The sequence below is a fragment of the Pinus tabuliformis genome, chromosome X (genome assembly GCF_031772625.1).
Source record: "Pinus tabuliformis cultivar Carrire ecotype Pingquan chromosome X, CPIR1, whole genome shotgun sequence".
Lineage (NCBI taxonomy): Eukaryota > Viridiplantae > Streptophyta > Pinopsida > Pinales > Pinaceae > Pinus > Pinus tabuliformis.
Window position 1 is genome coordinate 1,448,306,881 of NC_142308.1, and position 10,813 is coordinate 1,448,317,693.

General features: G+C 41.5%; 1 protein-coding gene and 1 non-coding gene across 2 annotated transcripts; both read right to left on the reverse strand.

Moving 5' to 3' along the window:
- Positions 1-3,892: 3,892 nt before the first annotated feature.
- Positions 3,893-9,432, reverse strand: LOC149145471 (uncharacterized). Its single transcript, XM_089452465.1, has 3 exons — positions 8,247-9,432; positions 7,142-7,806; positions 3,893-7,042 (listed from the first exon to the last, which is right to left on the reverse strand). Exons 1-3 carry the CDS (start codon positions 9,430-9,432, stop codon positions 3,893-3,895), a joined length of 5,001 nt encoding a protein of 1,666 aa, XP_089308591.1.
- A 98-nt stretch (positions 9,433-9,530) lies between these two features.
- LOC149145472 (U6 spliceosomal RNA) lies at positions 9,531-9,633 on the reverse strand. Its single transcript, XR_016265383.1, has one exon. It is a non-coding gene; the product is annotated as a U6 spliceosomal RNA (small nuclear RNA).
- Positions 9,634-10,813: the final 1,180 nt, after the last annotated feature.

The following is a 10,813-nucleotide window of genomic DNA, read 5'->3' on the forward strand; positions in this document are numbered from 1 at the left end:
AACAACTTTTCGGCTCTTGAAAATGAAGTTGAATGTTCTGTTTGCAATAACTTTGGTCATGAAGATTCTGAATGCAGGAGCAGGTTTCAGCAGACAAAGGAACAAGCCTCAAACACCAAAACATGGAGAATAAAGGAACCACAAACAGAAAGATGTGGGATAGCATTCTATGCAGAGGGACGGGAAAATCTATGGTTCATTGACAGTGGATGTTCGAAGCATATGACAGGTGATAAAGAAAAACTTGAGTCATATTCTGCTCTAGAAAAGGTAAAGAAAGTTTCTTTTGGAAATGATACTCCTGCAACTATAAAAGGAAAAGGCACTGCTCAGTTAAAAGAAAAGGTCAAGGCTGGAAATATTTTGTATGTTGATGGATTGAAACATAATCTTCTAAGTGTCAGCCAGATGTGTGATCAAGGAACCGAGGTGATATTTAGAACAAATGGATGTCTTGTTCGTGATCTTGATACAGGTAAAACGATGATCAAAGGTAAAATAACTCCAAATAATCTATACGTATTTGAAGAAGGACAACAACAATGCTACCTAAGCAAGGATGATGAACACTGGCTATGGCATCGGAGGTTGGGGCATCTAAGCTTTTCACAAATAAGGAAAGCATGCAAATATCAGGCAGTTCGCGATCTTCCAGATATCAAAATTCCAGACAACACCATATGCAAATCATGTCAGTTTGGAAAGCAAACCAGAACTAATTTTCCAGAGAAGAAGGGATCAGCTAGCATTCCTCTTGAGCTAGTACATACAGATACATGTGGTCCATTCAGAAAAACAACACCTCGAGGAGAAGAATACTTGATATTATTCATTGATGATTTAACAATGTAAACTTTGAAACGGGAACTATAAACTCAAAACGGGAACTCTCGCCAAAAAACCCCAAAAAAACATCAAAAACAGTGCTAAAAACGAAAAGTGTGTATACTGGAACGACGTTTTTTTTTTTAGGTGTCAATTTTGAACATGTTTTAAAAATGGCAGTGACTACGAAATTTACTACGAAATTTTCGTGCAAAATATAGCTTCAAAACGAAAGTGTTGATACTGGAATAATGATTTTTTTTTTAGGGTCAATTTTCAAACTTTTTAAAAAATGCTAATAAAACCAATTTTTTATGTCTCAAACAAAGTTAAATTTTAAGGAAAAAACACATTAATGTTTCTGGTAGAATATCATTTTTCTTTCCTAAGTATAAATTTAACATGTTTTCAACCACAACATGCTAGATACAAAAGAAATTGAAATTTTTTCAACTATAAAACTAAAAAAAACATGACATTATGAACAAATTATATCACTGAATGAATTCAAAAGTCTTTATTTGTATACTGAATAAAACAGACATTATATCTCTAATTTGATATTGCATTGTAGATATTTAAACAATAAAATTTATCATACTTAAGACATAATCCAACAACATAAAAATGCTTCATAACTTCTCATTTAACAAAATATGGAAAACATTAATTTTATTTGAAGATACGATGCATACATCAGTTATATAAACTGTCTTAAACAATTATTCAAACTCAATCACCCAATAACCGTGGGTAGGCCGTCGTCCTGCCCCCTTCCCCCAACCCATTACCGATCTTTCCCATTCACCCATGCCCTCTTCCCCCTTCTGCCCTACCCATGCGCCAGCCCTTGCTACCCCCAACTCACCCACCCATGCACCATTTCCCCAACTCTTCCTTCCCTACCCCACAACTCTCCTCCCTATAAGACCACCCCCTAACTCCCATTCCCCTCCAATCTCAACTCCTCCCCCCCTTCCTTAACGCCGACCCCATGGGCCTCGCACCCTACCCCCCTCCACCCTACCCTTACCCCTAACCCCTACCTTCCCCCACTGCCCACCCTTACATTACCCCCCAGCCCCCGCCACCCCCCTACCCCTTACCCTACCCACCCCCCCCCAACCCCTACCCCCTACTTCCCCCTCCCCCCTGTCCCCCACTCACCCCCTACCCTTACCCCCCCCCCAACCAACCCCCTGCCACCCCCTAGCCTACCCCTTAACCCCCCCCCCCCACCCTTACCCCCCCTGCCACCCCCTACCCTACCCCTTACCCCAGTGAGATTTGTAACAAATTGAGGGTTAACGCCATGAAGAAAATTATAAGCAACCCCTAAAACTCTTAAGTCATGAAAATGCAAGATATCAAAGAATCTCACAAATCAATATATTTTTTTAATCCAAAATTATAATGGACCAAAGATGTACAAGTCCAAGAGATGTTATTAGATTGGAAAAGTGATCATTCAAAGAAGTGCAACTACCAAAACATTTAGGAATTGGTCTCTTTATGTTTTTGTGTGATAGATCTAAAACTTGAAGTGAAAAAAATAAGTGCATCTACCAATACCCTTAGGAATCAATCCCTTTAGGTTATTTTGTGATAGATCCAAAAACTCAGGTGAAATAAAATCATTGATTCTATTAGGGATGCTCATAGTTAATTTGTTCATATAAAAAAATAATGCCTCCAACAAATGGTGATTTCCTATCAATGTTCCCAATTAAATTATCTGAAGACAAAGTTAATCTCTCTAATAAATGGAGTTTTACAGTCAATGCTACATTACTCCTAGTTAAAGTGTTTGAAGATAAAGATAATACTCCCAAAGAATGAAGTTTTCCAATGCCTTTTCAAATAGTTCCTTTAAACCCATTGAGATAATAGAAAATGTTGGAGAGAATGCATATAGACTCAGTGTACTCCCATACATGCACATTTACTTAGTACTGAATGTAGAGAATATGAAACACGAGGGTTTTTGGCCCCTTTGTCAAGAAGGGGGATGTGGCCTGGACTGAGGATATTTAGATAGCCCAAGTCTTTTGGAATAGTCACTCTTGACGGGTTTAAAGGGTTTGTTGGCATTTAGCTGTCTTCCTCTTGTAAAGAAAGGAACCATGGAATCCTAAAGTTTCCTATTGTTATATGTACATGAATCCTAAGTTATGTTCTATGTTTTTTTTTTTGACGTTAACGGTTATGGTTTTATTTAAGGCGGCAAACAGCCTGCCGCTGGCGTTTACAATTCAGCTGGAGGAGTTCATAGCTTCATATATTTGTTCATGTCTGAAGGAGAGAGTTCCTCTCTGTTCTGTCAAACTCATACTCAGAACAGTGATTTGCACCACGGCGGAACAGTACAGAAGCATAGATTGAATTGATTGTAGAAGCATCCGCTTGAATGAAACAGAAGCCCAGCTGTGACTGCTGAAGCGATTGAGGTCAGCTGATATCTTTAGACCTTCCCTGTACCAGTATACAATGGAAATCAATCCTAAGAGGGTCCTCGGTTTCTTTGGAGGAATTACAGGTGATTTGAGCATCTTAAGAGCACAGACCCGCGATTTTTGAAGACGGAGGGAGCTTACTGGACTTCTTCCTTATGTCAACGGAATCCACCACAGCAAGCGCACTTTGAGGAAGATCATTCAACTGCTTCGACGCTTATATGAACTTCTTCTCAGCAACTCATTCCGAAGGAGCTTCTAGGGTTGCTTTTCCTTGACTGTAAGCCCCGACAAAGGGTCCATTGCCCAGGTCCTTAGTCCAACATTATCAAAGCACAGAAAGGCACCATTGACAATGAATTGCAGACAGAGAAGGGGACTCTTGCCTGACTCTCCTGTTGCCTAGGGTGAGAGATATGGACCCAGCTTATTTTCCTCATTGCCATTTTCATACAAAGCGAACTACCTCTTATGCATGATGAGAAGGGTATCTGAACTTAAGTCAAGTCTTCTTTCAGTTTTGAAGCTAACCTGAGGGAAGGACCAAGGATGCAGAGGAGGACAGAGCATCGAAAACCAATGGATCCCATACAGCAGAACGATCTGCTAAAACCTTAAGGAATAGGACTGTAGGATTCCCTTAAATTAACCACCAGAGTTCTTCGATTGCAGTGTGAGCCAAGATTGGCCTCCAAGTCTGCTTGAGAGTTGAGCCCTCTTAAAATGTGAAAGAAGGAGATTTCCTTGAACTTGGGCAACAGGAGATGAATTTTTTGGATAACAGTGGCTAAATGGATCTGTTGAGGAGAGTTATGTGAGAACATTGCCTGAATGACGAGCCTTGAGTCTCCAAATACACAGAGAGAAAGGATGTTTTGATTGATTGCTAGGTTCAGCCCTTGCCACAATGCCAGGGCCTCTGCTCTATTATTGGTTTCGGTGCCCAGGCCCCAATGGAATCTCAATTCGGTTGCCCCTCCCGGGTTCAAGAGAACCCCACCACTGCCTGCCTCCCCAGGGTTTCTCTTAGAAGCCCCATCAAAGAACAAACAATATTCGTCTAAGGTTGATCTCCATTTTATAAACTCCTGTTCCTCCAGTCTGATCTCCCAGTTGGCATGGATAGGAGCAGATGGGGTGGATCTATCTTTCAGATTCGGAACCAGTTCTTGGATCCAATGCTCCTCTTCTTTGACCAACTTCAATTCATTTCTAGGGATAGTATTGGCCTCCAAAGCCTCGCCTAGTAGAGCTTTGATTTTAGAAATTACCCTTGTAGGATTGCAACTTTCTCCTCTAAAAGTCCTGTTATTTCTTTCCAGCCAAAGCTTCCAGCATATAATCTTAGGGATCCACATCCAGCTTATTTTGAGAAAACTTTTTCTGTTAAGGCTAAAGGGAGATTGAATGACCCAGGTTCGGAATAGATTGGAAATACTTTCTGGAAGAACGAAGTTTACATGATTTAACCTCAGAACTCCACTCCATACTACCTGAGAAAAAGGGCAGAGCAGCAACAAATGATTGACATTTTCTTCGGCAGCCAAACAAAGGGGACATCTGGAGGGACCTTCCATCCCTCTTCTTCTCAAATTGTCTCTGGTGAGGATGCTGTTGTGTGCTACAGTCCAACAAAAAAAGTCAATTTTGGGGAGAGAGGGGAAATCCCAAATAAATTTCCAAATAGCTGGATTAGGAGGAGCATAAGGGACAGCCAGAATTCTTTTGTAACCTTCGGCAGCTGTGTAAGAGCCTGAGAGGGAGCCCCAGCCTCTTTTGTCTTTAGAGTTGGCTTTTGAGGGGGATTTGCCTTGAAGCATGTCCAACAGAAGTGAAGCTTCCTCCTGCATCATTTGAGGAATCTCTCCTAGATTCCAACAATCCCAGAGCCTGTCAGGATCGTTCTTCCAGGTGGAAATGTCCCACAAGGTATGCAAATTGGAGGACTGGAGCCAAGCTCTGATATTTGCTAGCCCCTCAACTTGAATCAAAGGCTGGTCTCCCAGAATTGAATCATCCCAAATATTAATTTTTCTGCCATTACCTGGGATCCAGTAAAGCTGCTGGCTGAAATGCTCCGTGGCTTGTCTGCAAAGGTTGAAGATTGGAGATCCTTTTAAAGTTCTTGGAGGCTTATCCAGACATCTTAGACGTTGTCCTTGGTAGTATTTCTTCCAGATGACTCTTTTGCTCCAACTAGATTTACCGGAGACTAGATTCCACAAGATCTTTGTTCCCAAAGCGAGGTTTTGAGCAGCCAAGTTACGAAGATGGAGGCCGCCTTCCAGAAGAGGTTTCTTGATGGTCTCCCAATTCACTAAATGAATCCTTCTGTCATTGTTGTTCCCACCTTCCCAAAGGAATCTTCTCAACAAACTGTCCATTTTGCTGAGAAAGGATTTGGGGGCGAGAAGAACTGTGTTTTGGTAAAGCGGCATACTTATCAGGACTGACTTCATCAATATGACTTTCCCTGCGTTATTCAGCCATGAGGCACCCCAAGCTTGGATTCTGTTCTTTAACTTATCGAGCAGCGGCATCCAATGAGCCAGATTGGGTTTGGTTTTGAAGATTGGGATCCCGAGATATTTAAAAGCCTCCCAATTACGAATTCCATCCATTTCTAACAGCCTTGCAATGTCAGACAGTTCCTTTGTTGTGCAGTTCCAGCCATAGATTGAACATTTCCGGTAATTAATTTTGCTTCCTGAGATCGATTTGTAAATGTCCAGTTCCTTCTTGAAGGATCTGGCAGAGATTAGACTGGCTCCTCCTAGCAGCAAAGTGTCATCTGCAAACTGTGCATGGTTGATATCCTTTACCCTCTGAGTCGTTCTAAGGCCTGGAAGAATTTGAGTCTGTTGATTGTGATCAAGCTGGAAACTGAGGACCGATGCCTGAATAGCATAAAGGAGAGGGGACAGGGGACAGCCTTGTCTGAGGCCTCTAGAGGCTTGGAAGAAGTCAGTTGAGCGCCCATTGACCAGGGGAGCGATCCATGGGGAGGTAATACAGGCTTTCACCCAGTTTATGAAGCCGTCAGAGAAGCCTAGATTCTTCATTACATTGATCAAAAAATCATGTCTAACCCTATCGAAAGCATTAGCCAGGTCGAGCTTTATAACCATACCTTTCTCTTTTCTTTGACAACTTAAATGGACAGCTTCTTGAACCAGCACAATGTTATCCAAGATCTTTCTTCCTTTTATGAATCCACCTTGATTTTCAGGGATGATGGCTGGCAAAATATTCTTTAACCTATTGGCTATTATTTTGGAGACCAGTTTGTAGCTAGAGTTGCATAATGATATGGGCCTGAATCTGCTAAAGTCGGCAGCGCCTTTCTCCTTTGGAATCAAAGCTAGGAATGCCGAATTGATGCCGCCACCCAGCTTTGCACAATTCTGGGATTTCTTGACCATTCTCAGTAAATCTTTTTTGATTGTCGACCAGCAGGCCAAGTAGAACCTGACAGTGAACCCATCAGGACCTGGGGATTTATCAGGCTCCATAGAGTCCAGTATATGCTTTATTTCATCCACGCTGATCGGAGCAGTCAGCATGACGTTGTCCGAATCCTTAACGCTCTTGGGAATTAAATCCATTGGATAGATCTGGGGCTCTATAGGATTTTCTTCAGGAGCCGAGTAAAGATCTTTGAAGAAAGAATAAGCTGCTCTCTTAATGCCATCAAAGTCCTTTATAACTGTATTTTGGTATTGAATCTCAGAAACTGTTTTGAAGTGCTTTCTGGCTTCGGCTTGCTTGTGAAAGAAACTGGTGTTCCTATCTCCGGATTTTAACCATAAATTTCTAGATTTTTGTCTCCATAATTCTTCCTCCTCCCTGCTGGATTTATGAACCTTTTGTTGCAGCTCAACTTCTTTTCGAAGGAGATTTTGAGTTACAGGACTCTTCTCCATTGCTGTTTGATGGGCAGCAAGGGTGTTGAGAGATTCTTTTCTTTTGGCAGTAGGAGTTTCTAGTCTCTTGGCCCACTCCTTAAGACTTCTTTTTAAAACTCTTATTTTCTCTTCCCACACATAGAAAGGGGAACCATGGACAGGTCTATTCCAGGCATCCGAAACTACCTCTTGAAATCCTTCTTGCTGAATCCACAGAGGGCTGAACCTGAATGGAATGGGGCCTAAATTGCCATCCAGTGAAAGCTCAAGGAGGATGGGCTTTTGATCAGAAATGAGATTTGGGAGAATTTTAGAAGTAGCCATTAGACCGCAAGTCAGGAAGGATGAGTGGACAAGGAATCTGTCCAAACGGACAGCTATATGATTTGGGGCTAATCTTTTGTTGGACCAGGTGAATCTGCCTGAAGTGGGTTTTATATCCTCCAGGTCCCAGCCCAATATAATGTCTTCAACCCATTCTCTAGCGGGGTCCCTCACAATGGATCCTCCCTTTTTCTCATCAAGAGCCAGGGTGACATTCAGATCCCCTGCTATGATTATATTTCCTGGATTTTGTTCTGAAAGAAATGATTGAAGCGAGTTCCAACAAAATTTTTTCTCCCCTGGCAAAACGGGAGCATATAAATTAAACATACTTACTTGTTGTCCTGAATCTTTGTGAAGGAGCTGAGTGAAAAGCCAGTGGGGGCTGCTTTTTTCTTGGATGAGATCGTAAATGGAGCTATTCCAGAAGGTGGCTATTCCACCAGAAGCTCCTCTTGCGCTTACCGCTCTTCCTTGACCTTTTTGCCAAAATACTTTACTAGATTGGAGGAGGAGGGGTTCCTCCAGCTTAGTCTCCTGGATGAGAAGGATTTCAGGCGAATATATTCTCACTATGTCTCTGACGGCTTCCTCTTTCGACCTGCTGCCTAATCCTCTACAGTTCCAGGAGACGTATTTCATTATTTACTGATTTGGGGGATTGAGGCTCCTTTTGGAGCCTTGTTGCTCTTACGCCCAGATCTCGTGTTCATCATTCCTTTGAGGGTTTTTTGCGAACCTTGGAGGACATCTAAATAAGTTTTTTCCTCTCGCTGTTTCTTCTTGGATTTCCGGCCCCTTGTCGATTTCATAGGAGTGACTTGCGAGTTATCTGTTTCAGAGTCTCTCTCCTCCGAGTCCTCCTCATATTCAGATGCGAGGCTAATATGCTCTTCATTTCCTTCTTTCCCCTGCTGACCATCATCAATTGGGGGAACCGATGATTCGCCTTCAATATCTTTCCCTTGCTTCGACTTATTTCCCGTTTCCTCTTGTGTCTCCATGGTCTCCACCTGATCCCCTGAGGAGGAGCCATCTTTGGAGTCAGCATTGGACTTTGGATTAGCTTGAGGTTTCCCCAATGATGCAGAGGGTTTCTGCCCCGGTGGCTTTGGGACCGCCTTTCCTTTTTTAATTTCTTTCCATCCTTCCTCTTCAACCGTGATCCCTGCTGAAGCTTTTGGGCAATCACGTTGGAAAGGTCCATGCTCGTGACAGGTTCGGCATTTGAACGGCAGCTGCTCATAGTCCAGCTTCTGATAATGCTGCCATTCTCCTACTGAGAGCTTGACCGCTTCGGGCAGACCGGCTTCCAGATCGACCTCCACGCAGATTCTGGCGCATGTATATTGGCCCTTATGATCAGCTTTATCAATGAAACGACCTAGCCCATTTCCGATCTTCTGCAGGGATTGGTAGCTCCAGCAGTGTATCGGAAGGTTGGGAAGACGAACCCAGACCGTCGCCTCCTTAGGGACATCAACGGAGGGGTCGAAGTCGGGGCTCCATTTATTCAGGTACAGACCTTGATTACCCATAAAATACGGCCCATTTCTGAACACCAAATCCCGGTCTTCTTTGGTTGTAAACTCGAAAATGAAGTAGCCTCGTCCTACAGCGTAGCAGATCACATTATTTTTTAGCTGGGGTCTCCAGTTCCTCTGAATCCATTCGTCCGTGATTTTTGTGGATGGCCAGCGGCCCATAAACTGTCCTACTAGTCCTCTGTCAGCTAGAGCCAGGGCGATTTTGATTGTTTGTTCCTCTGGGAGATCAATCTCAGGTATCTCTTCCAGTTTCTTGATAAACTTTGGCACCTCTGTAGCTTTGCGTTTCTTCCCTTGCTGTTTTAAAAGACTACTAAACGCTTCTGATGATGAGACTGGAGGGTTGGGAGCGGCCTCCCCGCCCCCTAGACCACTCATGGCAGCGTCAATCGCAGGCCTGTGGCTCTGTTGCGGCTTCAGAGCTGCGCGCGGCTAGGTTAAGAGCTAATAGATTGAAAATCCTATCAATCTATCTTAAAAATTTGGACCATTTCTCGATTTGTGCGTGTCATCCTTGCGCAGGGGCCATGCTAATCTTCTCTGTATCGTTCCAATTTTATTGGATGTCTCCGAAGAGACTTATGTTCTATGTTAAGTATGCCTAGACTACCAGTTAAATAATTAGTAAAATATGATACAAAGAAGAGACACATGTAAATGGTGCTAATAATAAAGGATGAATGATGTTCTCTTCATAAAATGTTGAATGTTCAAGATGCAAACTAAATACTATGGCTAAATTATAAATGCAATTATAATCTAGAATATGAATTATTCTTAATGAGATATATTAAAAACTACAATAATGAAAGCCTTCGATCTTTTAAACAAACATAGAATAATCTAGAGTTATTTTTAGATTTCACATCAAGAATTACTATCTAGTTGTTATTTCTTGGTGAGGTAAATTAAAAAGACCGCAGTAATAATTTCTATAGTTGAATTATCTTTCCATTATTCATTTATGAAACAATTCAATAAACATATAACCAAATGAAATAATAAATTAAAAACTCCTACAACAATAACGAAATGAAATAATAAATTAAAAACTCCAACACAAGTATTAATTCAATTTGTGTAAAAATAACTTTCTCAATAATCTGAATCAGTGGAAACAATTTACAGGAACCTAAATCAAACCAAATCAGAACACTTACACAAAATTATTTTAGATCAAATAATTCCACAATCATTGTATAATATAATTCAGCATTTGTTTCCCCTCTATTCAGCCTTTCGGTATGTGTGCTACCAGATATTGATACCCCTTATTACATTTATGGCCCTTTTTATAATAATACAAAATTAATCCAACCAAACCCCAGTTCAACGGTTTTTCTTCAAAAAGAAAACTCAATCTTCTTCAAATATTTGTTGGTCCCCATTAAGCAATGTTCATTTGGTCCTCTTCCAATTTCTAAAGGTCAAAATAGTGCTCCAAATCTCCAGATCGATCTCATCCAACAGACTTACGATCTTCAACAACGAACACTGTCAGGAAGAAAAATCGCAAGTTATAACAGATATAGCTGCAAAATAAATCACATAACTCATACACAATTTAAAATTTTGTAGTTGCTCTAAATTTACACTAAATCAAAAGCAAATATAGGTAAAGATTGAATTCTTATGGCAATAGCTTCAAAAATTCCTATCATATGAATTGGACTTTTCCAATCTAACTGAAATAGAACTCAGTGTGACTTCAGGTTTGATAAACGATTATTTTGCATGCCAGCTTTCCGCAGAGCGTGAA

Coding starts and splice junctions, on each gene's coding strand:
- LOC149145471 (XM_089452465.1), bottom strand. CDS start 9,432: ATGAGTGGTCTAGGGGGCGGGGAGGCCGCTCCCAACCCTCCAGTCTCA. Junction 7,807..8,246: donor TTATTTAGATGTCCTCCAAG/GTTCGCAAAAAA, acceptor CCGTTTTGCCAG/GGGAGAAAAAATTTTGTTGG. Junction 7,043..7,141: donor AAGTTGAGCTGCAACAAAAG/GTTCATAAATCC, acceptor TTCTTTCACAAG/CAAGCCGAAGCCAGAAAGCA.